General features: G+C 45.6%; 1 protein-coding gene across 5 annotated transcripts in view; it reads right to left on the bottom strand.

The window, feature by feature from the left end:
* Positions 1-16,451: 16,451 nt before the first annotated feature.
* Positions 16,452-27,652, bottom strand: part of CDIN1 (CDAN1 interacting nuclease 1) — a 28,942-nt gene continuing 17,741 nt past the window's right edge. For all 5 annotated transcript variants that reach the window (XM_078872087.1, XM_078872088.1, XM_078872089.1 and 2 more), the window contains 3 exons: positions 27,477-27,542; positions 25,728-25,833; positions 16,452-19,499 (listed from right to left, as the gene is read on the bottom strand). In XM_078872087.1, the coding sequence (XP_078728213.1) occupies positions 19,358-19,499; positions 25,728-25,833; positions 27,477-27,542 (314 nt within the window). In that variant the 3' untranslated portion in view covers positions 16,452-19,357. The remainder of the gene's footprint in view (positions 19,500-25,727; positions 25,834-27,476; positions 27,543-27,652) is intronic.

Genomic DNA, 27,652 nt, shown 5'->3' with positions numbered 1-27,652 from the left:
TTGTGTTCATCAGTGTGTGTATATGTGTTTGTGTTCATCAGTGTGTGTATATGTGTTTGTGTTCATCAGTGTGTGTATATGTGTTTGTGTTCATCAGTGTGTGTATATGTGTTTGTGTTCATCAGTGTGTGTATATGTGTTTGTGTTCATCAGTGTGTGTATATGTGTTTGTGTTCATCAGTGTGTGTATATGTGTTTGTGTTCATCAGTGTGTGTATATGTGTTTGTGTTCATCAGTGTGTGTATATGTGTTTGTGTTCATCAGTGTGTGTATATGTGTTTGTGTTCATCAGTGTGTGTATATGTGTTTGTGTTCATCAGTGTGTGTATATGTGTTTGTGTTCATCAGTGTGTGTATATGTGTTTGTGTTCATCAGTGTGTGTATATGTGTTTGTGTTCATCAGTGTGTGTATATGTGTTTGTGTTCATCAGTGTGTGTATATGTGTTTGTGTTCATCAGTGTGTGTATATGTGTTTGTGTTCATCAGTGTGCGTATATGTGTTTGTGTTCATCAGTGTGTGTATATGTGTTTGTGTTCATCAGTGTGTGTATATGTGTTTGTGTTCATCAGTGTGTGTATATGTGTTTGTGTTCATCAGTGTGTGTATATGTGTTTGTGTTCATCAGTGTGTGTATATGTGTTTGTGTTCATCAGTGTGTGTATATGTGTTTGTGTTCATCAGTGTGTGTATATTCGTATGTCTTTGTATATCTGCCGACGCGTGCGTCGTGCGTGTTCACAACAGCACGACGTGCTTGTGTATATTACCGTAGTACCGTATGTAGTTGCTCGCCCACGTCTGTTAAGGGGGGATCTTTTGTCTTTATTACGTATATCTGTTAACACTTGCCCCAACGATGTATGCAGTCTATACGGTGGTAATCCCTGCGTATCTGTGCGTGTGCGTGTGCGGTAACGAAATGTGCGTAACTCCATTGCGATGCTGGTCTGCGCGACGTTTTTGACGGGACAAAAATGTGACAGGTCGGTCTGGGCGGCTGGCCGTCAACATAAAACTCCGTGTCCGTGAAGAAGTTGCAGCGGTGCGTTAGAATCGAGCTACGTAGCTCCTTGCACGACCGCAGTAGCTTTCAACCTTCGACGACGACGATGTTGTGTATACCGCGGAGAATCATTGGAGCGCTGTGAAGTTTAACAATGCGTAAATTGCATGCGCTCCGTCTCCTGGCGCGCACGCGGTCAACAATGAGTGTGCTTCATCCAACCCTCACGGACCAGCGCGGGGTCAAGTTATGGTCAAACAACTCCCGTGACCGACACGGCGTGGAGACCAAGGCCTTGAGAGTCGCCTTCCTGTTGCTCTCTCTCTCTCTACACATATACTGTACATCATGTCCAGCATGCCACAGACGCAGGAGCGCGCGCGACAGCGCGAGCGAGAGACGCGTTCAGAGCGCGAGCGAGTGGGGCTTCAGAGAGTCGCCCGATCGCTTCCTGAGCTACTGAAACTATATTCTTTGGGTCTTTCTACTGGAACAATAGTTTTTATTTTATTTTGACCAGGTAAAACCCACTGAGCTGTGTAGCTCTATCTCAGAAGCGACCTGGTCACAAATGATAGATCAACGTAGTGGCTTGTCGTGTGGAAATCCGAATAATCTAAACGCGTTTTTCTAAAATGTGGAAGCGGGAAAAAAACCGGAGAACCCGGAGACAAATCTACGCGACCACGGGAAGAGAGACACGCAAACTCCAAATATACAGCAGGCGTCAGGGTCGCGATGGAACCCATGACCTCCTGTATACCGGGCGACGTAGTTAACATCTCCCCACCGCGGCGCCCGACCCGATCCGGCCCCAGCTCAGCAGGGTACGATGTGAGCTTTGCTTTGGAGTTCGCCGAACAAGGCGCGCCCCGCGAGCGAGCGAGCGAGTTGCGTGGCTGCCAGCCGGTCGAGATTTGTTGGCTCGAAGAGAGTTTTATTATAGAAATGTTATTTCGAGGAGGAAGACCTGCGGGCAGCACGCGCATGTTTAAAAAGGCGACACACATCGCCCGAGGCCAAACCGCCGCAAGGCAATGACTGCAATTGGCTTGCTGGCGACAGATGATTGCGTGTGTGGAGAGCGGTGGTGTAGCGGTTAGCGCACTGCGCTACGAACCCCGGAGACTCGAGTTAGATTCCCGCTCGCGGCCAACACCGGTGACGATTTTCTGAACCGGTCCTGGGCCTCCCCTAGGTCGACCCAGCCTCAAATGAGTACCTGGTGCGGGAGACAAAGGCAGCCGGGCGTGGTGTTGGCCACCCACCCCCCTCTTGTGCCGTGCCGGCCTTCATAGGTGCTCGCTAAAAGCACTTGCCCCAACAGTCTGTTAAGGCTATACGGGGAATCTTTGTATTTGACTTTATATGCGTATATACCCTACATACGTTTTTGGGGACCGGTATTCGTGGATAGTGCCGTGCGCTATGAACGCGGCCATCCGAGTGAGATTCTCGGCTACGACTAACATCGGTGACGCATATCAGAACCGATTATGTGCCTCCCCAGCGTTCAACCAACACCGCAAACAATGCGTGAAACGTGAAACGCCAGCGAAGTTGCGCTGCTCAGACGACTCCCTGGGCCCCTGTGAGCGCCGTGTTTTGCTCTTCATAGGCCCTCGCTGACAACACGTGGCGTCCAACTGTCTACGGTAAGGCTCACGCGGGGGATCTTCGTCCTCTGTGATGGAGCGCCCTGGAATTAAACGACGCTTTCGTTGCGCGGAATGAGCCTGCGTGCCTTGTGAAGGCCGAAATATCGCTGCCAGATCAGGCCAACAACCCCTTCTGATAACCGACCACGTGAGTAATCGACTACTCTTCCGATTTATTATCAGTTCCATTACTCGACTGATATAAATAACACGAATATAGTTGAAAAGGCAACAATCCCCGCCTCTGTCCCAACATGTGCCGCTGGACGGGAGGTTGTGGGCGAGGCTCGGCAACGTCATCGGCATCGTCATAAGCCCGTGTCAGGCTGGGCGTGGATTGGAGGGGGGTTGCCCGCCTTCGGCAGGCTGGATGTCGGCGCGGGAACTGAGAAATTGGCCACAAAATAAATAGTGCCAAACGGTGTCGTTGGCTAACCTCTACTCGTGAGCTCATGCGTACATTTACATGCGTTGTTAATTAAGGTTTTATATACAGTACATATAAATAATAATCACAATAATAATAAAAATCAGCTAGATGAAAGTCTAAAAACGCCATGTAGGTTATGGGAATTGTTTGGCCATACTTCACCACGCTGGTCAGTGTGGGTTGGTGAAGGAGCAGGCTGGGCGGGGGTCGGGGTATCCCAGGACTCGCCACTGGCGTTAGCCCTGGCCGGGAATCGAACTCGGATGACGAGTGGTTCGCGCAATGCAACGGCCTATTGTCCCACCGCTCCACCCCCAAATCGTACAATAACCGCGCCTAAACATCGGAAAGAACAGGGTTCTACCGACGCGTACGATAACTGAAATGGATGAGTCTGCGTTTTGGCAGCGGTGCACAAACACGCTTAACGAAGCAGACTCAGAATATTTATTCTGGAGGAATCCGATGAGCTGTGAAGCTCTTATTCAAACATTTCCAGTAGTTTCACAGATTTCCAAAATAACTCAACGCGTTCGGCAATAACAATGTGGCCTTACAAAAAACTAAATATATACACGAGGCGACGTTTCGAGCAATTGCCCTTCATCACATCAAATGCAATTGTTATTGACGTGCGCGAAACGTGGCGTAACATACTATCTATTTTTTTGTTTTTTTGCGGCCGCAGCGTTATCGGTGAATGCGTTGCGTTTTGCTACGGAAAACTTGACCGCGTGTCTGTCCGCCTTGCGTCAATGCGCTGTGAGACACGATGTCGATTTACGCATTAACACACGTGCCGCACGTATGTCCACGCACTGACGTCAGAGCGTGTTTAACGTGTGTGTGTGTATTTAGGCGTACGTCTCCGCTCATTATATACTGTCGCTACTGCAGGTACATTGCGTAACGCCTGCAAAATGCCGTTGGACAAACGTCCCGATGTACGCCGCCGGACTCTCTCGAGATCGTGTGCCGACACTTTAGTGAGGCATTCCCCTATAAATAAATGACTTGATGACGACCACGATGATGACGATCATCGGTACGTGCTGTTGTGTGGGTGGTTGTGCATAGTGAGTTCGCGGGGGGTATCGCTGTCACGCGGCTTGCACGTGAACACTGCCAGCAGGCACGCACACCCGCGTATGTGTGCACGTGAATGCGTGTCTGTATGTGTGTCGATAGAGTGGGGAGTGGTAAGCGTAGCCGTTAGCGACGCTGCGCTATGAACCCGGAGACACGAGTTCGATTCCCGCTCACGGCCAACACCAGTGACGATTATCTGAACCGGTCCTGGGCATCCCTCTTCTGCATCCACTCAGCCTTAAATGAGTACATACCTAGTGCGTAAGCATCACCACTGCGGAAACAAAGGCAGCCGGGCGTGGTACTGGCATACCCACGACTGCGTGTGTCGTGCCGGCTTTAATAGGTGCTCGCTAACAACACTTTTACTTCAAATAGCCTTTCAAAGGATTTATAGGTTTTTTTGTATTGTGTGTGTGTCTTTGTGTACGTACATATCGGAGCGGTAGCGGTTAGCGCGCTGCTCTGCGAACCTCGGAGACCCGAGTTCGATTCCCTCTCACGACCAACACCAGTGACGATTACCTGTACCGGTCCTGGGCCGCCCCTGGGTCGACTCAGCCTCAAATGAGTACCCGGTGCGGTGTTTAAACATCGCCACCAGGGAGACAAAGGCGGCTGGGCGTGGTGCTGGCCGCCCTGGTACACTTCGTGTGTCGTGTCGGCCTTCCGAGGTGCTCCCTAACGACACTTGCCCCCAACAGTCTGTTAAGACTATACCGTAGGTCTTTGTCTTTGTATTGTGCGGGGAGCGGTAAGCGTAGTGGTTAGCGCACTGCGCAATGAAGCCCGGCTACCTGAGTTTGATTCTCGTTCAAGGCTAACATCAGTGACGGACTATCTGTGACGGGCTATACGGGGGATCTTTGTCTTTGACACACATATGAGTGAATGTGGGGAAGGGGATGGTAGTCGATGGGGACCGGGGGGGGGCGTGGGGGCCTCGGTGGGGGGGGGGGGTCTGTCCCCTAGGCACGCCTCGGGTTTACGAGAAAAAAAAACCGAAGAAGCGAGCACCACTATTTCCATCCCCATCGTTTATCACTCTCACGAGATAATGATCCGGGGCTGTAGCCCCTTATTGATGTTTATAATTGTATTATCTGAGAGCGGCCGATCGATGCGGCCGGCCCGGGGGCTATAGGAGGAGAGAGGAAGGGTCTACGACACGAGTGTGCTGTAACGCGCCGTGGCCGCTGCTCTGTCCGTTCCCCAGCGCAAATACAAACGAGGGAGAGTGGCCGTTTGTGTTGCCCATAAGTGTGCGTGTGATGGTGTGTACGTCAACATTCATATGCACGTATGTATCCGTGATATAGGGGGGGCGGGGTGGAGGGGGGGTTTGGGGGAGTGTTTAGTTTGCGTAAATATAAATGTGTCGTTAAACCCGCCACCGCCACCCGACGCAGCCGATTAGTAAAGGTTTGTCACGTAAACAAAACGTGGCAATTCGTTACAAAGTCCAGCACTCACCGGTTGGGTGTTAGAGAGTAAACCCACAGCATTTACAATTCGAGTTAACGACGTTTCGCCGGTAATTACAGCCAGCCTCATCAGGAGACACCCATAATTGTATGTATGTACGTATATGTATGTTGAACTTCTTTCGCACCGTACGTAGCCCACCGTGCTGATCGGAGTATCGTATCATCCAGATTATAGGACGCACTTTTGCAATGTACTTTAAAGCAAATGTTATAATCCGATAGATGTCTGTGTGTGACCAAATGTCTTCACATTTATCGGCACCGACCAAACGCTTATGGTGCGTCTTATTTTCCGCAGCGTATTTTAATCCGAGATGATACGGTGCGTACTGCATATATACACACACACACAATTAATGTTGCATGCGTACACACGCACGCACTTTCTAGGAAGAACGTTACCCCGAGCAGTGTCGGCTCAAGTATCAGTCGTTTGACCATGCTCCACCACGAGTGTGGGTGCCGTTTGATGAGGTGTGTGAGCGAGTCGCTCCTGTGGGCCTTAAGACGTGGCCGGGACTCAAATCGAGGTTAGCCGACTTCGTGGCGCAATTGCGCTAACCGCGATTGCCAACGTATGCATGCAACATTTATATACACTTGTATCTTTTTTTAAACGCGCTCCGGTATATCATTTTAAAAGGTGATGTTTCATTGCGTGTACGTTAATGATTATAATGCGTTTACACTGTCATGTTTGGTTGCGCGGAAATCTACAGGTCAAATGTAATGTGTGCGACGCGCGTACTTATGTGATGGCATTGTTCACGTGTGGACTTATTTGTGTATGCCTCTGCATATGTTTAAATGACAATGCACGGTGCTGTATCAACCCACTGCTGAATTAAGTGCTGCCCGTGGCGGTAATTGTTTGACCATACTTCACCACCGTGGTCAGTGCAGATTGTTTGGAAAAGAGGTTGCCTTGGCTGGACCGGTTTAGATATCTCTCGCCCCTGATGCTGGAGCCGCGGTCGGGAATCGAACTCGGATGGCCGAGTTCATTCTTCAATGTGCTAACTAATGCGCCTACGCATCTACGTGTTGTGAATGCCTATGCATCCATTTTATATCACAGCGGGAGCGTTGTGGTTAGCGCACTGCCCGCAGACCGAAGTTCGCTTCCCGCTCAGAGGCGAATATTTGAACCGATCCTGGGTTTTCCCTAGGTAGGCTCGGCCTTAAATAAGTCCCTTGTGTGTTGTATACATTGGCACTGGGGAAACAAAGGCGGCCGGGCGTGGTACTGGCCACCCCACCTCCTCGTAAGTCGTCGCCGCCCTTTATATGTGTTGGATAACAGCACTTGCCCCAACAGCTTGCTAGAGGTTATAGAGGGGGGTTGGGGGTGGATATTTTGTCTTTGTTTTTGTCTTTGTCACGGCAAACAATGGGACAAACATTTTGAGAGATGAAACAATGAAATCAGCTGTTGTGCGGTCGCGAGGCGGACAGTTGCGACGGTTTGGAGAGAGAGAGAGGCGTTAAAATGCAGCGGTGGATTGATCGTGCCCTGTGATTTTGGTGTTGATGTGTGAGGAGCGTGATGGGTTATAACACGAGTCTGTTAAACCTCCTACTCCTCCTCCTCACAGTCTTCAAGATATCTCCGCCCGACTTGACTGCCTGCGTTTCCAAAACGATTGCATGGCTGCATTCGCCAATTGAAGAACATTTCAAAGATTTCCGTGTCTGCAAGATATAATTTATTAATAAAGTACGCTACGTTTGAGTGCCTTGGTTTTTATTTTTATTGCAAGAAGGAAATGGTGCGCTCGGTTTTGGACGAAGGCCTCCCCCAAGCCTCCCCAGCGATGCAGCGATCCACCCAACACGTGCCAAATTCGTCGCTCCATCTCCGCGGTGGATGTCCTCGTTCCTTCTTTGGCTGCTATTCCGTCATTACCCTCGGCCCACCCGCTACCCATTACCTCTATAAGCCATCGCGAGTTCTTTCCCCTGCCCCAAACCGACTGAACTTTTCTTAACAAAAATCACACCGTCTCTCCCATCAGCCTGCGTACGTTATCTAACCCACGTGTTCCTCTCTCTCTCTCCGTGGTAGTGGTGCTGTTCATTGCGATTGTCAATTGAATAACGCGCAAGTGTTTACGCTTTGCATTCTATGTAGACCTTGGGACTTTGTAACGACACGTTGTTTCATTATTTCTTTTGTAGGCTGAATGCAATGCTCTACCTGTCTGTGTTGTGATACATAAATGCCATTGTGCCGTTTCCACAATGAAATAAAACAACTTTATTTTTTAAACAAAAACGCAAATGTGTGGTCGCTGCTCTGTGTTGCATTATATTTAGCCGGCTTTGGTAGCTGCCACGGTGATATTGTACACATGTTGATTGGAGTATGTAAATTGAGATTATTTTTTTACTTATGCGAGTTGGTAACATTTGAACAACATTTTTTCGCAAGTAAGTGTTTATTTTTTATTGTTATAATGAAAATTGGTGGAATCAAAGTGACACGAGAACATGAAACCGACTTAGCGATTGGATCGAGCAGCACTCACAGCGCGCTCAGTTGGGCTCGCCCCCCCCCCGCCATAAACACACAAAGATCCCCCGTACAGCCTTAACATATTGTTGGGGCAAGTGCTGTTAGCGAGCACTTATGACGGCCGAAACGATACATGAAGGGGTGGGTGGCCAGCACCACGCCCGGCCGCTTTTGCCTCCCCAGTGCTCATGTATACACACAGCACCAGGTACTCATTTAAGGCTAAGTCGACATAGTAGGGGGGGGGGGGCGAGAACCGGTTTAGATAGTTGTGAGCGGGAATCAAACTCGGGATCGCAGTGCACCAACCACCGCCCACCACTCCACTCCGCACACGGGCACTTACAACAACACCCCTTACCCCACACACCCACCCATGCCTCACACATACGGTCACACGCACGCAGACGTATTTTCACACAAAAACAAAGATCCCCCGTATGGTCTTAAGAGGCTATTGGCGCTGTTAGCAAGTACCTTTGAAGGCCGGCATGGTACACAAGGGGGGGGGGGGGGGGTGGCCAGCACCACGCCCAACCGCCCTTGTCTCCCCACTGGCGATGTTTACACACCGCACCAGGTACTCAACTTAGGCTGAGTCGACCTCGGGGAGACCAGGTTCGGTTCAGACATCCGTCAACGATGTTGGCCGTGAGTGGGAATCGAACTCGTGCCCGCCGCGTTCGTTCCCCTTACACACAAACCCACCCACAGCAGCAACAACAACCGCCGTTCGCCACTAAGTGGCGGTGACGTCACCCACGGAGTTTGTGCCAGGCTAGGTGCACTTTGAGCCCACGTGAAGTGTCCGAAGGCTCGCTGGCAGGAAGAGACCCAGGTGCCACGGGTTGCCTGACTGAGATGACTGGCAGATGCATCAGCTGTGCTCCCCACTGTGCCACCTCGCTGCGTTTTAGCAATCCGGCGCAACCACAACAAACAAACACACTCACGCACATACTCGCAATACCATTAGCACACACACACACATATGTACAATCGCTTTCATACACACACTCACACAATGACAAATATCCCACGTATAGACTGAACAGAATGTTTGGGGCAAGGGCTGTTTAGCGAGCACCTATGAAGGCCGGCACGGCACACGAGGGGAGTGGGTGGCCAACACCACGCCCGGCCACCTTTGTCTCCCCAGTGACGATGTTTACACACCGCACCAGGTACTCATTTGAGGCTGAGTCGACCTAGGGGAGGCCCAAGACCGGTTCAGGTAAACGTTACTTGTGTTGGCCATGGGCGGGAATCGAACTCGGGTCGCCGAGATATCACACAAAAGATAAAGATCCCCCGTATAGCCTTAACAGACTGTTGGGGCAAGTGCTGCAAACGAGCACCTATGAAGGCCGCCCTAACCACCACGCTACCGTTCCCCCACACACATACAACAACCACTCACGCACATGCTCACACATGCACAACCGTGTTTATACACAAAGTCACACACCTACACAACAACCCACTCACGCACACGTTCACAACCTTGTGAGCGCACGCACGCACACACACAAACTCACAACAAAGCCCTGACGCTGCCACTAGACCACACTCCCCGGGTTTGCCGCGGCCCACGTGCCAACGAGCCATCATCGGCTTTGAATCACGGGCAGCCGTCGTTCTTGAGGTTCGTAATAACATCACCTGGGTGTTTCGCGACAATTAAAAAGCTGTTAGAGGCAGTTTACCGTTACATATAAAACCTAACGACAATGTCACCTCTGGGCATGTTTTTGTTGTTGTATTCTTTTACATTCACGCGACGCGCTGACTGGCCTACATTGAGAACTGTGAGAGTGCAGTTAAAATGCCCACAACGCATGGATTCATTATATCGGCCGGAGGCTGTCTCCGGCGGGGTGGGGGGGCTGAGCTCCGGAAAATATATCCCTGCCGGAGGGTGTTGTGTTTGGAAAGGCTGCGCAAATATTCCGTGCGCAATTAAAAAATATATATATATAATCCCCTACCAAGTACCAACGACATGTGACACAAGTAAAAGTTGTACGACCGCATAAATATCAGCGAAAGTCTCCATTGTACAACAAGGATCTCCCTCTCTCTCTCTCTTCCCTTATTTCAAAATAAAGTCCTGGCTCACGCTGATTTTAAAAGGGAAGGTAAGTAAAGTCGACGAACGGCCAAACGTCCGCACGGCGGAGAAAGACTGCGGTAATTGTTGGGGAGACGAGTCAGTTCCATTCCATCGCACATTGGCCACGCAGCACGCGTGCCGCGGAGTGCGTGGTCGGGAGATGTTTTAAACCATTATTTTAATTAACCTAATTCGTAGACGGAGGTTAATCGAAGTTGCCCGGTTGTATTGACTGGCGAGGCGGGGGCTGGGTGGATGAGGTGGGGGGGGGGGTTGTTGGAGGTGGTGGGGGGGAGACAGCAAATGATTCCCCGCAGGATAAATACGCCAGGATCTGCCTAATTATCCCCAGTGTCGACCTGCCAGTTTCCATTTGTCCCCCTGAGACTCGGACCGGGCCGGGCCGGGCATTGGCAGTCAGCCGCCCCGTCGACGACTCGCAGGGCCGGCAGTCAGTTTGGAGCTGTTGCGATACGGGGGACAACCTTTAACACCTTACATCTCGCGTGTATATATCTACTTTTTTTTAATCCAATATCGATTGTAATAATGCAATGAATTTCTATCAACTGCTGGAAGGACTCTCCCACGCGTCACGCTGACTAGCGGGGCGAAGTATGGTCAAGTAACTCCCCCGTTGTTGTCGACAAAGGGGCCGTCCATAAATGACGTCACGTGATTTTGGACGATTTTTGACCCCCCCCCCCCCTTCGTCACACGGCGTCACAAAAAGTCAGACCCCCCCTCAAATATGACGTCATAAAGCTCTACCCCCCCCCCCCCCAAAAGAACAAAAAACATGCTTCTAATCGCTTTAAACTATTGTCATTGTAGTGCGCATTGAATGTGGCGCTGCACTCGGATGTTGTAGGAGAAAACATTTATAAAAAAAGTATATTTAATTAAGTAGAACGTGTTGTCTATATTTATTTAAAGTTGCGCATTTTGATGTGTCGTCACATTTCTCAAACACCCCTCCCCTCGTCACACATCGTCACAAATGTGTGACCCCCCCCCCGCCCTAGGTGCGTGACGTCATTTATGGACGGCCCCAAAGGGCCTTACACTATTTATTTATATACAAACACATGTAAAATGACAATACGTTCATGCATGAACAATGCAATTGCCAGCGAGGTTCAGAGTCAGTACGGCAAAGTGCGTCGTTCTGACGATCTGACGGCAGGAAGTCTTTAACGTCCGTTGTCACAATGGACTGGCGGGCGCTTTGGTAAGTTGCGAGACGGCGACACAGGAATTGAACCGTCGTCACTTAATTCAAGCAAATCGGCTTAGTGACGATGCCCCCCCCTACTCTCTTCACCACCCCCCCCACCAACCACCCCGCCCGCCCGCCCCCCACACACAACACTTCACACTTGTTAACAGTTGGCAAAGTTCAACCATTATAACATGGCCGCAGGCATTTCCCGACGTTGATGAGTGAGGGCCCAAACCGAGTTGTTTCACCACAGCTATACGCGTGCCTGCGTGCGTGCAATGAGTCGCATGGCCTGTCGCGGTCAACGCCGTACTCGCTTGATTACAAGATGCCCTGGGAAGTTAAGACGCACCCAGCAAAAGCGTTTGGCCGGCCAATCTCCGCCAATAGTCATTCACATTTGGTCCAACAGACATAAAGAGAAAGACCCCCCGTATAGACTAAATATACTGTTGGGGCAAATGCTCTTAGCGAGCACCTCTGAAGGCCGGAACGGCGCACGAGGGGGTAGGTGGCCAGCACCACGCCCGACCGCCTTTGTCTCCCAAGTGGCGATGTTTTTACACACCGCACCAGGTAACCATTTGAAGCTGAGTCGACCTAGGGGAGGCCCAGGACCGTTTCAGACAATCGTCACTGGTGTTGGCCGTGAGCGGGAATCAAACTCGGGTCGCCGGGTTCGCAGCGAAGCGCGCTAACCGTTACGCCACCGCTCCCCACGCACACGCGCACACACGCACAGACGCCTACTGGATAATAAGAAGCACCCCCAAACGTTTGCTTTGAAGTACAGGGGGTAAAAGTGCGTCTCGTATTCTGGAGAATATGGTGGTAACACACGTACTTGTACTACGTGTTGTCCTTTGCATAGGAAAGCCGCGCTGAATCTTGCGATACAATGCGGATCTGTGTAGCGCCTAAATGCGACCGCATCTGAAGTCGCCTAAACAACAAGAGCGGGCATGTTCGTGTTTGTCGCGAGAGAGGTGGAGGCAAATGTTATGGAGGAAGATCTCAAGCGTGGATTTGAACAATGGCAGGGAGTCGACAGCATGGCTTGCAGAATGGAGTTCCAGACCACGGGGAAGAAGAGATCTAAGGTTGATTGGTGGCTTAGACACAATGACGTTGGTGCTGCAATTGGAACGTTGGTCCAACTCCATTAACGAGTGTGGTAAGAAACCACAATGCTTGCAGGACAAAAATAACCACACCAGTAGGAGGGGATAACGCAGAAAATTCCCAAATCGCGTGCTGGTTCTGCTCTTGACGCCCCTGTTCTGGCATTAACCGTTCGCGTCGGCTTTCATGTGCAGAGCGGAATCTTAAATAAACACACACGCGCGTTCATTGTGTGCGTGCACCTTTTGTCCCGGAGAGAAACATAGTTCTGAACACAAAAGATGCAGCGGTACAAAGAGATGTAGTATCATATCGTTCGGTAAGGCAGGGTGAATGCATGCAGTTACCATGGGCGGCGCGCGTGTACTGGCACAAAAAAGTGCTGGGGATGCTACCGCTCGTATTTCTGTATAAGTTGGTGATCGATAGATAGCTAGGCTTGCGAGGGTAACTGTGTGAAGTAGCGAGCATCAAAGACATTGCTTATTTAACTTTGTTCTCGTTACTGTTTTGTAAATTATAAAAAAAAAAAATCTTTATCGCGCTGTTGCAAATGCTACACAAAGTACTGCGAATTACATCGCTCGCATTTCTCTACAAGCTACTCACGGGACAGACGAATTTTGTTTGCAGAAGTGACGCACGGGGTTGTGGGGGAGAAGCGTATCGTCAGAGGCATTGGGCTTTGTCAACGTTCCGTTCTCCTTGCTCGGGGTTTAAAATGCGAGGTAGAGGAGGGAAGGGAAGGGAGAGAGAGAGAGGCACAGATTGCTTTGAGCGCAAACGGCGCCGGATCCGTTTGCGTCGCTGAGATTTGTGCGGCGTCTCAGCAGAACCGGAGCTCCTGCGCGCCGTCGCCAGAAGGGCGTGATGTCTCGCAATGGGCTCGCAGTGCTGCTGGGGGCGACCTTTATTAAAATGACACTCAACACCAACCCCAATCCCCTCCCCCCCACCACTTTGTCTCGTTGTACCGCGTGTCACGTTGAAACACTCGGTAACAACGGCAAGTTCATACGCTGAAACTTTACAAAAAGTCAGCACGTATATATATTTAAAAAACAATTGATTACTTACTTATTTGTATTTTCGCGATCTAACCCTATTGAGAAAATCAATCTGCCATGAATAATATTGGTGGCGACAGCCTACGTGTTAAATTGAGATTGGTGCGAGCAATGACACATATATGTATATACATACCGCACCGCATGCCTCACGAACACTGCCTTATAACAGAAATAAAGACCAACGTTTCGGGCAACGATTCTGAAGAATGAATACATGTTTTGTTCTAAGGCAGTGACAATGACAAATGTAGTTAGTTTTATATTTTATAATTGATATTAGGGCAGCTGTCATGCGCTAGTTAGTAACCCTGGTGAACTGAGTTCGATTCCCGGCCAGAGCGAACTTCCCACGCATCTCCGATTAGCACGATTGGCTACGTACCGTGCGAAAGAAGTTCAACATTCATAGAAAACGAAGTGGGTGACGTCTGAATCGCTCTTTGTGACTACCACGTGTTCCTCCGACCGTTTGAACCTTTCACTAACCAGCGCTGAGCACAGTATAGTCAAACAACACCGATGACCGACGCAGGGCGTGGAGAGGCGTTCATCCAGCAGTGGATTGACACATCATTTACGAGATGCACAGACAAAATTAAGATTCCAACACTGGTCTCTGCGCGTAACTGATGGGCAACACGTGACAGACCTACCACCACAAGTTGTGCAACTTACTCCGAAGCGCGCGCGCCTCCCTGTGAAATGGACCCAATTGACACACGATAGGCCGCTGACGTTTAGGGAACGGGACATTAACAAGAGGCGTCTCTAACTCGGGGCATCCTTCACAACTCCAAGCTGATGCTCGTACGCAATGCACTTGTTATTGTATTCACGGGTTGTCTGAGCACGGGACCGAGGGCCCAAAAACCCCAAACAGCGCTATTAAATCTTGATTTGAAGCTTTCGTGACTGCAGGAATCCATACTCTTTGGTTCTTTCGGTAAAGTCACGTAGGTAGAAAAAGAATAGATCACGAAGTTTCGATCGCAACACAAGCAATCGTCATCAGGTGGGACGACTACAGCACTATTAAACTTGTAACAGATAAGAGTTTTAACTTTTCTTAAATTTGAGCAAGGTTACAAGAACTAAAGAACAATGGGCGGTTGAGCGAAGTAAGAAGCAGAACATGCACGCGGGATGGTGGATAAACACGGTACGGACGAGACGAAATATTCCGGTAGATCCGCGTCGTCGACATGGGAGGAATCGATGAGCTACCAACGTGTGACTCGGTAAACGTTCGCGGACCTCCATCGATTGACGAGCTAAAAGTTGGTGCGCCGCGTTTTTCAAAAAATCACTACCACGAAGTCGGCAGAAGCGACTGCGCCGCCGCATGTGCGCCGCGACCGAAGGCCCGCGCGTTCGGGACCCGCTCTGCCCCCTCCACGTCAATCATCGCACGCCGATGCGCACTGCCCACTTATCAGATTTACAAGCGAGTGAGGAAGATTGGCTGACGTGAAAAAGCCCGCGGTCCAGGTCGTCTGTCACCGCGGGGGTGGCCGTGCCCCCGACCTTGCTTTCTGCATCTCCGCCGGGCAAGGCCGGGCGAGGGAAGCCAGGGTGACGGGAACTGCTCCCAGGCACACTCAAGAATTTTTACTTATACTGGAGGAATCCTCTTTTTGGTTCTTTCGGTAAAGTCACGTAGAATGGAAATAATAAAACAATAAAAATAAAACAATAAAATAATTCTCACGTTTTTTATTGTTACATTTTTATTATTTCCATTCTAATTCTCACGACGTTTTGTATTGTTTTATTTTTATTATTTCCATTCTACGTGACTGTACCGAAAGAACCAAGAAGATGAATCCCTGCAGTCACGAAAGCTTTAAATCGAAACTGGAGGAATCCGTTGAGCTATAAAGCTTTTTCCCCCACAGATGTTCAAGTAGGGGCAGGTCAGAAAGTCACAACAATTTTTCGCAAATGTTAATTTTAAAATCTGTGCACATGCATTGTTTTGTATTACTATTTGGATCATGAGTCGGTGTTTTTGAACAAATTTTACTAAAAGCATGCTAGTAAACCGAAGTGATTTAGAAACATGCGTCAAACACTACTGGCCAATAAAGGCCTCCACATTCCCTGGCAATGTATGTATGACTTTTTTCTACATGAAATCAATTTGATGCAAATAGTATAGTTAAGCATTCCCCATTGACTGATTATTAGATGCATACTTTCATTTAATATACAAAAATGAGAATATGCTTAAGTAACCGAATTAGCGAACAATTATATACCTTACTTTGGTAATTTTGTACGTCTCATTTTACTTAAAATATAAAATGCAATTATGTCAACATTTAATTGAAAATGCATTACTTTGAGAAGAAGTCTTTATTTAAACTTTTCATTTAAAACTACGATCTGAGCAGAAATATGTTGCGTTTTAGACGTTTTTGTAAGAGTAAACAATAAAAAAAAGTATGAACTTAGAACATTAAGGGAATGATAAAGTTTCAATCTAAATTAAATGTAATTCTCTCGACAAATGTGTCTATATTTACGATATTGCTTTGTTGTATTAGTTTTCCACAACACAATACCATTTTAGTATATATTTCTATTTTCGTAAATACTAATAAACACAAATGAAAAAGTCAGACGCTTATTTTTTCGAAATACAAAACATTCACGTTCATTTTAACAATTGCTTGATTCCTATAAATAACGCGATCTAAACCCAAAAATCGTTGATTATGAACAATATTGGTCGCGAAAGCCTACGTGTTAAACATTCCTTTACTCACTTAAAATTATGATACAAATGTACAACACATGTAATGTATACACGTATGTATAAACACGACGGCTGTGTAATTATACAAACATTGCGCTTTATTTTAACATGTAACTTACCATAACACATCTGTACGTTCAATTTATTAAAGCAACGCGGCTAAGAGAGACACCTCCATTACATTTAAAACCATTGCCGAAGCAACATTTCCGGAGCAATGTTCACAACAGATCTGAAATCCTTATTTGAACAACTAACTTTACTCCGTGGTGGTGCTTCTCAGCACGCGGTATCTAAACTCAACTGCAAGTACACACACACACATGGCCTGAACACTTTCTGGACTGACCAGTTTTAACTTCGACAGACCCTGTCTCCTGCCCAGGAACCAAAAACAGCCTTTTAATGTGGAGATTAAGGAAACAAATCCGATTGGACATGTTCTTCCCGAGGCGCTTAAAGCAAACGCTAATTCGGCAACGGTATGCGTAGAGCAGGGTTATCTAAACACGTGCTGCTGCGGCGGGAGGGGGGGGGCTATTCCAACATTTATCGAAAGCAAACGTTACCGATATAACCTAAGCCCCTCGGCCCCTCGATTTAGTTATTGCCTCTTCTTTTCATCAGCTTTAATTAAGACCCGCAGGTTAGTGACGCTAACTATAAAAGCCCTGCTCATTAATTTAATTCCTTCATGGTAATCTTGGGTGTTAAAGCTCACATTAATATTGCAAGGCAGTTCAACAAAGACAATAGCTCGGGGATATGTCAAATAATTTCAAATGAGGCCCCGTACAATATTCCAGCACGGCTCCGGGGATTACAGTGCGCAAACGAACACCTCGTAAATATTAAATTCGACCTTGAAATTGGACCCGGTGCCATCATAAAAGATTGTATTTCGCTGGCGTCGTTTTATTTCCCGTAACTTCGCCCCGTGACGTGAAATTAGCGCACAGTTTCGAGCGAAGGCCGACTCGACAAGACATATACGCCATTTCAGCCCACACGATTCGCAAACACTGGCCTCGCACCAACGGCGTTACATATTTGGTCGGGTACGTCGCAGCGCTCCGCTCTCCGCTCATTGAGTACGCAGCTCAACTTGCGTTTGGAACATTATACACGTTTGGTTATAAAGTGATCAGCCGAGTTGAGATGAGTGGAGAGAGACGGAGGCTCAGCGCTACCCTCTGCTGGAAGATATCGGTAACGACTCGTCGGCCGTGTTTTCTCCACTGGAATTAAATGTTCACATTTTCAAACAAATATATAAAAAAAAAATCACAGAATAAATGTTAACCCATGTTTTTTTTTTATAAATTATATCTCGTACATTAACGCTAGAGAGGAATAAAACGTCAACATTAGCTGTTATTGGTTTGCCAACTTGCAATGCACGGGACGTACTCTCTGGTAAATTGAGCATCACTTATTAACTTTGTTGAACTGTTGTAATTGCACTTTCTAATTTGAAAACAAATCCCCCACACACGAATGATAAACGTCAAAGGGATACATTAACCAGTCGGTAGGCCCTCCTTGTGCCGCACAATGGCCACTGTGTGCACGCACTGAAAGACGTTCTTACTTATCAGAATCGTCCACCTGCGCGCGCGGCTTACTGCAAGACCTGAGCTTGGAAGCCAAAGGGAAGCAAAGAAGATTATAATCTTCACCTGAAATTCCTTACGTCCAGGGTATTGTATTTCACCAATGCTCACGGCTCACAGTTACTGTATATGTGCCTTCTGCCTTTGATCTGGCGTCTTTGGCTTGGGCTGGGGCACACAGCGTGCCAAGCCGCCTTCAGCAGCTCCCCTCCTCTCTCGGAGCCTGATTAGGTGAGACAGACGTGTTTTATCCAGCTGTTCAGAAATTAGCCCTGGCCCAAATGACCGATTCTCCCACACATTCTCCATCTCCACTTTTGCCGCCAATTCGCTATCGGCCAAACTGCTCAATGGTTCTCTAAAAAGACATACAGTTGCACATCAGACGGTTATTAAGTTTACAGAAGTTGTTTTTTTCTTCCATTTACACAATGTCCATAACTGCCTATTGTTATTACGCAGTAAATTTATTTTCCTTTCTTACAGCTTTTGCCCATCTGACGAAACGGGAAAACTCTAAGGAAGCTCCCATTTGCAGCTTTCAATCTAACAAACTCCTTAGAGTGTTTCTGCTGAGCAGAAGCAGGTTTGGAGGCCTCGGCACTGCTGATATTTATTCTCCATTTACATTCTGTCATCACCTACCCCTCTCCCCTCGCAAGTTCCCCACCACCCTGAACAAGAGAGTTCTATTTCCTGTACAAATGCAGATGTGTCTTTTCCTCAAAGCACCATCAGCCAAACCCCTGAGCCAAGAGCTACTCCAGTTTGATGATGTTGAGAGTTATTTTTCAACGCATCATTTAAATCCATTTGTATATTTTTTCCTCCAATTTTTTTTTACGAGATTAAAATGCTTTAGTGACCTAAAAGCAGAAATTGGTTGATTTTCTTTTAAAATATATGCTATAAAATTTTATATTTGTTTTGCTTTACAAAAAAACATAAAAGAGAACAATTATTGGAAAGAACAGCTTCAATGATGCATTTTGAAGAATGCATTGCAAGTTTGTTGCACCACAAAATGGAACATGTAAGATGTATTACTGCACTGCCATGTATAAATAATTGCTCAGAAAACAGACTTCCCCAGGACACATTGGCTAATACATTTCACAACCAATGTTTTAGTCAGGAGACGGCTAAAGCATAGTTGAGGACAATGATTGGGCAAGCTGGGCATTCATTCATCATTTGAAAGGGAGAAAAAAGGTGGTTGAAGGTGAAGAACGGCGAGAGGTAACTGCCCTGAAGCACAACGGAGGGCAGCGCTCTACTGTGAACTTGATACGGCTGCAGGCTCGAGCGTAACAATGTCATCGGGGAAACGGTCCTTCAGCAAGATGCCTCTGTCACGATGGCAGTCGAGCTCTGCAATGAAGCCGTACCAGTAGATCACGAGCCCCGGGCCAAACCTGGGGGGGAAAGGGGCGCACACACGAACGCGTACGCACATCAACAAAGCAACACGCGTAATTACAGTGAAAGAATGGGGCTCTGGGTCCGCTGATGTAGTTTTTGTTTAGTTTAGCTATTTTGTTCTGGAAGCAGCTACACTGTATCCCATTGTAAATGGAACACAAAGGATGACTGAGTGGGTCTGGATCCTGAAGACAGGTCACAGACACAGAGGAATGTCTGGACCTATGCATTTTTGAAAAACAATAAATTCCAAAACAACCAAACAGTGGTGTAAGGTGAAAGTTCAGGCCTGCAAGTGTCCCTGAGGAGATGGTGAAAAGCCAGTCATGACAAGAGTGTGGGATGCACCTCCTGCTGATGGACAGCAGGTACCTTTAAGCTGCTCACCCACATTGCATGCTATTGTTTTATGTGTGCAGGCTCAATACTACCTACACCACCACTCTCACCACCCTGCTGTGAAATTTCAGAGGTTTTATTAGGCTTTTACAATCTATTCTTTATTTGAAAAAAATATTATATAGTATATAACAGGCATACAAGAATGATACCGTATAAAAGGATAAAGGATATTTTATGCCCACATTTCTTCAGGACTGACAGGCCAAAGACTTCCAGGGAGCAGTTGTATCTTGGATCAGTCTAAGCGGGGGTATGCTTGGAAAGAACCACTCCTACCCACCGATTGCAATAATTCATCAGAGGACCTATATGAAGTTTACACAGCTGCCTTACCACCAGAAGTTGCAACACTTGATATTTCACATGTGCACCTTACTCATAAAAGTGGTACAGCACCCAAAGCTTCCGAAGCAGGCAGCAATGATTGCAAGTTTCACCCCCACCCCCCTCAGTGCTCAGGAAGTGGTCCCTCTGGCATGAGGTGGTAGCCAGGAAACGGTTGTCAAGAGGGCTGAGTTCATAAAGAAGTCAAAGCTATGCATCAAGGGGCTCCTGGCAGGGCCTGATTCTCAGGAGGTGACAACACACATGCACAGTCAGGACACACATACTATCCAGCCACATACTGTTATGGCAGTGACCCTGAAGGCAAACATTCCCAACAGTGTGCAGTATATGAATTATTGGTTCATCTTTTAAGCAGTTGGCAGTTTGAAAGACATTACCTGGAGTTGCCAATCCTACTTTTTCCTCTTTAAAAATACATTTTAAATGTATACTTATGGACCTCCTTAAAATATTGTACATTTATTTCAGTGTTCAAATCCACCTAGCACAGCAGGATAAACTGCGGCACTCAGTATGTCGAGGTATTAGGTAGAGTTTGAAGTGTTTAAACACTGCAAATGACGTGTCAACATCCAGCACCCATTCATTTACAACTTCCACGCCTTCTGCACAAACATGCCTGGAGCATGTTCTTAAAGAGCCGCAAATAAGGATAACACTTGGCACCCATTTGCAAAATCCTAGCACCGTGCCAAATGACAATACCCAATCAAGAGAAGGAGCAAGCTATGGCCCGAGGAGTCAACGGTTGCTATCAAGTGCTCCAACACTTGCATCGTCCCCATACTTTTTAGCGGTGAGCCAAGGAGTGATAAAACGCGGCAGCGCAAACCACCATGTGGCATTTGTGTTGAAGGCTTAGGCCTGGATTAAAGCGGCTTAATGGGAAACCTGAGCCGCCATGGCCAGGGCCTTGTAATGCAGGGCTGCCCCAGTGGATGACCACATGTCGCTGGAGTTAAACGGGGCATAATCGTGATGTGCACACAGGAAACGTGGCTTGGATTAATTCCACTGGGCCCTGACCAGGGGTTGCTGCTCTTTAACCGACAAGCCAAACAGCTGCTCCGTATTACTGAGGATTTGCTGGGAAATGCCAATGATGACCAAAAGTCCCTCTCCACCGGTTTTGAAAGCAAAGTGATAGCCAACTTATCTCCCTTTGATAAAAAAAGCCATTAGCTGCGCAGCTGCATTCAACTGCCAACGCTTTCCTTTTAAGCTAGTACATTCCATTTAACACATGTATGTTTTGTATACATTGAAATAGTTTCTGAGGGTGATAATTGGCTCAATTGTCAATTGAATAGTTATTTCCCACCGCAAATATACCAAGGTGTCCTATTTGAAACTGTTAATTGTATTACATGGTGTATGTATAGAAACTGTTTTATACTAGAATTACCAATACATTATTTCCACAATTTTATTTGCATTAAATTTAAACTATATAACCAGAAGTGCTATACACAGGTCCACACCCAATCTGCACCTTTTGGTTAGCATTCCAAATATATGCTGTATATATACCGTGTTTCTAAACCTATCCCTCCACCTACGATCCCTAACATGGTCTACATTTAGTCACCAACATGAACACTGACATCCAAATGATTATGTGATGGATTGCACTTCCACCGCATTGAAGCACAAAATGGATTGCCATCAGTTGCATACAACGCAATGTGTAAATGGAATAAGAATGTAGTATCAACAATCACTGTTCACAACAGTTGAACGGCCAATGACGTATGTGAAATTTGCAACAAAATATGACTTTCTGCATATGGATTAACACAACACTGCAATTTTAAATGTATACAAAAATATATAAAAAATGTTTCACACTGAGATGAAGAAAATGAATGTGACAAAAAAATATTTGTGAAATATAAGATGAAAAAATAAAATTGCAATGTAACATCGGAGTACAAAAAGGTAAAACTTAGAGCTAAATATAAACATCATGTAGAACGACATTGTCTGGACACAATAAAAACATACGCAAAAGCTATTATACTAATTAAAATACCCTTTCTCATATGATGCACCAAATTGCCCTTTTTATAGATTAAATTTCATAATCCTTTTTGAACTTGACTTCGGAATGACCCCATCATTCTTGGCTTGTCATGCAACTACCTGAACTTTTCTACAGGATCTAATTATAAATCAGACGGGGGGGGGGGGGAACTTCTTTGCCCTTAATTTCTCAAGTGTGCCCCTGATCCACAGGCTTTGTGCCACTAGCCTGTGCACACTAAGCCATGGCTTTCACATAATGCCACCATCTGTGGTTTCATTAAAGTGACAAATCCCTATCAACACGTGTAAAAGTTATTTTCCGAATTATCTGCAGGTTCAACCTGGGGAATAAGGATACTGTTTCAGCCAAGCTGAACCCAAGCTCTTCTATTTAATGCAGATACACGCAATATTGATTTTCCAAAGTATGTGGGTTTTAGAGCACCGACCACAATTTCACTCAAATACATTGGTGGGCCGTGGCTTGTGACATTAATAAGCCTCGCGAAAATGTTTAAGAAATTATATATCAACATTATTTTGCAAAATACCAGGCTGTCCGTTGTTGGTTTAATCGTTGCACATAAATCTAAAGGCGATACACCCCACGCTGTAAAATACACACAACTTTGGAAAAAAATACATTAGTGGATGAAACCAAAACTGCCACTCTCGACAAAGCCTGAGAAAAAGCCCATGTTCATAAAAGGAGTTTATTTTACAGGCATAAATCCGTACACCACATCATAAATCAAGGCAGTGTAATTTACTTTAGAGAAATGTCCCGCCTTGTGACAGGCATTCCATTCAAGGCTAAATGTTTATTAAACAAATTCAGATGTGGCCTTGTGGGTGTTTGAATTCCTGCACGGTCTTACCAGATTCCCCGGCCAAGACACTGTCCTTTGGTCTGAGGCACAGCATGATAGATGCTTCCATGGGTTGGAGGTCAAAGTTGAATTGCAGGGCAGGTTAAATGCATGCGAGCGAACTAAGCAACCATGGTGTAGGCGAGCAGCAAGGGATGGCGCCACGGTTGCACGTGCTGCAGTTCAGCTCGCCTTTGCAATTTCTCTAAGTTAATTCAGGTCTTCCGACATATTGTATGGTTGTGACAACCTTAAATGTACATAATCAAAGTAAATTGCTTAATTTACCAATCTGCCAATTACGGAAATGTGATATTTAATAAAGGAAAATGGAATCTGTAAGAGTACCTTCCCATTCCTCGTCACAAGTCACACACCCCTTCATTTATCTTGCAAATACCTTTATATTCTTGGACACCTTAAATTTAGAACTGCAGATAACACAACTGTATTCTATGTAATACAGACATCTTACATACACAGCTACTGCAAACGTACTAAAAAATGCAGTTCCATTGGGCAACACAAAAAACTACTTAAAATTCTGATAAAAAATATAAAAAGTGAAGTAATAACACATTGCGCTTCGCATTATTTATATATGTAACAATGATGAGTTTAGCATGGCATGGAATTGGCAACAGAAAATGAAATCCTGCTGCTATGTAATGATATCACTGTATTGAGACAGTGCCCGAGCTCTGGGAATAAGAACAATTCTTTAGAGATGAGATGAAATCAAATGCTGGTAAACTCCATTAAGGCCACGAAGCCACACAGTAAGACAGGGTTCAGGTACAGTGACTTGGTCGTGGCACATGTCCAGCACTTACCAAACACGTTTGAAAGATAAGCCGTGCTGGGTGTGGGACAGAATGAACAATAGCTGCTTACGAGATTAAGCACGGACGTAAATTTATTTGGCCACCCTGAAAGGGGCCCTGTTTTGACACGGTGCAAATTCATCAACACATGAAAGAAATGTTTATGCACTACCGTTACTTATATGTGCCCTGACTCAATGGGATGAAAATCTATCATAGGGGGGGTATACATTAGAAAGTGGAATGAGCTGCACTGGATAGCCTGGCTATGGAAAGTTTACAGTTTCCCTGCTGAGAAGAACTAATATTGTGTTTTTTAGGAAGCCATGAAAGGAAGTATTCGCGGGCAATTTCTTTCATGTTTTGGGAGAGTACAGCTTAGCTCACAGTCATTATAGTACTGTATTAGAGCAATATGAGGACCAATGCAAAGTTGGAATTTTTTAAATACAATACAAATATTTTTGCAACGTTAGCAGTCATTGCTGGTTTTCAAATAATAAGTGACTAAACACCAGCATTAAATAAGAGACAATAGCATCTGAAACAATGTGTGCACGATAACCTTTTAATATTTTGAATTAAACACTTCCCTATAAAGTATTCAACCCTTATGAGGCTATTACAGAAGCATCAATTGTGTAGTATGCTTTTATAATTGTATTTTTTCAAAGTCCGTTAAGGTTACTTTAGCAGGTGTAACACTAATTATGCATGAAATCTGGCTGTTATTTTTAAACCTTATACACATTGGTGGAAGAGTGATGGTCCATTTTAACTGCAAAAAGAACACTACCTTGGGATGAAAATGTCTTATGAGGCAATTTTATAAACAATATAAGCCAACAAAAAAACAAATCAACCAATTAATCAATTGTAAATGAATAACCAGCCACATAAAAGTAAAAATTTACAATATGCGGGTAATATACATCAAACCTTCCTTAACGTCCAAGGCAAAATGAATGCCACTTTTTTTCTCCATTTTCTTTTGGGAACAGGGATTATTCAGGGTCACAAATCTGTAGCTCAGGACTGACATATGGTATGTCCATTTTTAACTACATGCCACTCAGTAATCCTGCCAGCAACAATTGGAAATGCATTTTATGGGAAAGCAAGCAGACCACAGCTGGAACCAGGACCCCAGTTGTTGGCCTCTGTCCATCCATCCCAAAATGTGATTCTGAAACCTTAAATATGTGAACTTTAGACTTTCTTGCTCTCAAGCCAAACCTTAATGGCAGCTATGCCATGGGCCACTCACAAAAGAACCAACAGGAATAGCCTCATTGGTCAGGAATTTGCTCTACACTGCTCAGCAATTTCCTGCGTTGCCACTGCGATACAGTGCTGCTGAAACACAACACTCACGGTTCTCAAACCTTAATTTATCAACAGCCACTGTACACTAATAAAGTCAATAGATTTTCGTAAGTAATGTGCACCTCTCTGCATGCATGAATACGTTTCAATTCTATTTTTACTCTTACATTTATCTGCAAGTGAGTCAAATAACAATTGTAATTTCAATTGCACTTGAAGTGTTTTGTGGAAAATTGCATTTGCACAATGAGCGTTTAACTTCCAATTGTATTCCTTACATCTGTAAAGGAGCTACACCTACCTCTGGGAGGAAAATATTTTCCATTCCTGTGCACCTGTGTTTGGCCTAAACTGCAGACTTCTCTACAAATGCAAGTGTATCTACGGATTATTAGGATATAAGAACGACCAACGGGCATGGGCTCACCTGTTCCAGTAGCTCCAAAATTGGTCCTGGAGATAGGTCTGGTGGCTCGTCTCATCTCCAAAGGAGGCCTGGCTCTCAATCCAGTGGATCACTTGCCCATCAACAGCTACATGTTTCAACATAAAACACACAACAGGTGCTAGCAATTGCATGTGGACATATCGCATAATACTGGACCGTCTGAACAATGAGACCATGTGCTGAAAATTGAATATGACAAATGCAGGTCATATTTTGAGTAGGGCCACTGTTTTTTTTTTCAATTGTGCACACTATTGGGTAATAATGCAACGAAGTGCAATTTAACAATAACTTAAAGAGCACCACTTAAAATACTAATAATATGATTATAGCTCATTGTGGGTACAGTATTTCAGCCATAAAATTGGCACACGAAAGCACGCAATTAAGAAACGACGTCAACGCTATGTGCCAAACATTATATCGAAAGTCCCAACTGAAGGGTTATATGATTGCCAGATTGCCAGCATGCACGTAGATTTTTGTGGAGGTCCAAAACTGATCTGCACTTGTTTGTCACGTGTGTGTCACGTGTGTCAGCATCAGGAGATGTGTGGTGCCATATCAATTATTGCATGTATGTTTTTTTGTAAATGTAGCCATCTACGAGCAGACATGATATCGAGTGTTCATTATCTTATTGTGCATGTTGCCGAATTTCGTGTGTTAAAATGTATAACACACGTGGCACACTGGTGCTGTTTTGGTGAGCAAATACTAATAAAGTACACACATGTATTTAAAAGCTGGTGTCTGTATGTATGCAACTGCCAGCTATTTTGCTATTGTAAGAATATATATAACGCTTAGTGAGAGTTATACATTATTCATAGTTGCATTCATATTAAAACAATGAAAGCTTTTTGCGGGTAGTCTAATTTCACCCACAAAATAATACGGAGGTGTTGACTGAACACTATTTAGTGGTAGGCTATGGGAATGGCAGTTACAGTGTTTACACCGACATGTGATGTCTCAACACATTTGCAGCAAGTGGGAGTAATTATATTGTATATATTAAGTACAGAAATTAAGCAATATAATTGCAAGTGATGATTACAAAAGCATGCTACTCGTTTGCCAACTTACACTATGAAATATAAGCACCTGCTCTTCCTGCTTACAGAGTTTATTGAATGCTTCGTGTTATTTTACAGCAGCAATTTGAAGCAATACTTAAAAATTAATGTAAATATTCAAATTGCAATGAATGTGGCAATGATCGTGAAAAGTCTTAACCACAGAGAGCTGATATTTTCATTTGTCATGCATATTGTTTTCCCTGGCCTTTCCAAACAATCAGTGCACTCGCGTCTGACAATAAAGTTCAGGGGTTATGAGAAGTTAAATGTACACACATGGCAGAGCTGGAAACGATCCAGAATTCAGTGCCTCTCTCCACCTTCGCTTTGGATTGAAGGGCATATAGGAGCAATTTTACATTTTCACATGGATAATCAAACGTGCCCATTCATTTGATGGACAATGCCAGCTAATCTCTAACATATGCTCTGGTTTATGGCCATCCCCAAAAGCACAGAATGGCCATTTCCTCTCATGAATGTGCTTGATACACAACAAAATATTATTCTTTTACTGCTTCCAAATGTGTGCCGACTATAGCTGAAATCACAAAACAATTTGTTGCATTCGATTACTTCATTATTGAAAAATACATTTATGCAAGAAAAAGGCAGAATAATGGAATAACAATGAATTAAAACTCACAGATTGGAACCTCCAAAATGATGTCTGGAGTTTTGTCATAACCTTTGGTACGCAAATCGTCCTCATCTGCGCAACATTAGCAGTGGGGGTAAACAGGAGACCCTGCTTAATGGCAAACCATCTTACCGACGTCAACCACACCTAATAACCCGAGCCCGCAAAGGACCGGCGTAGAT

Source organism: Lampetra fluviatilis, chromosome 33 (assembly GCF_964198595.1).
Source record: "Lampetra fluviatilis chromosome 33, kcLamFluv1.1, whole genome shotgun sequence".
Lineage (NCBI taxonomy): Eukaryota > Metazoa > Chordata > Hyperoartia > Petromyzontiformes > Petromyzontidae > Lampetra > Lampetra fluviatilis.
The sequence above is the reverse complement of the archived record's forward strand: the minus strand, read 5'-3'. Positions and strand labels throughout refer to the sequence as shown.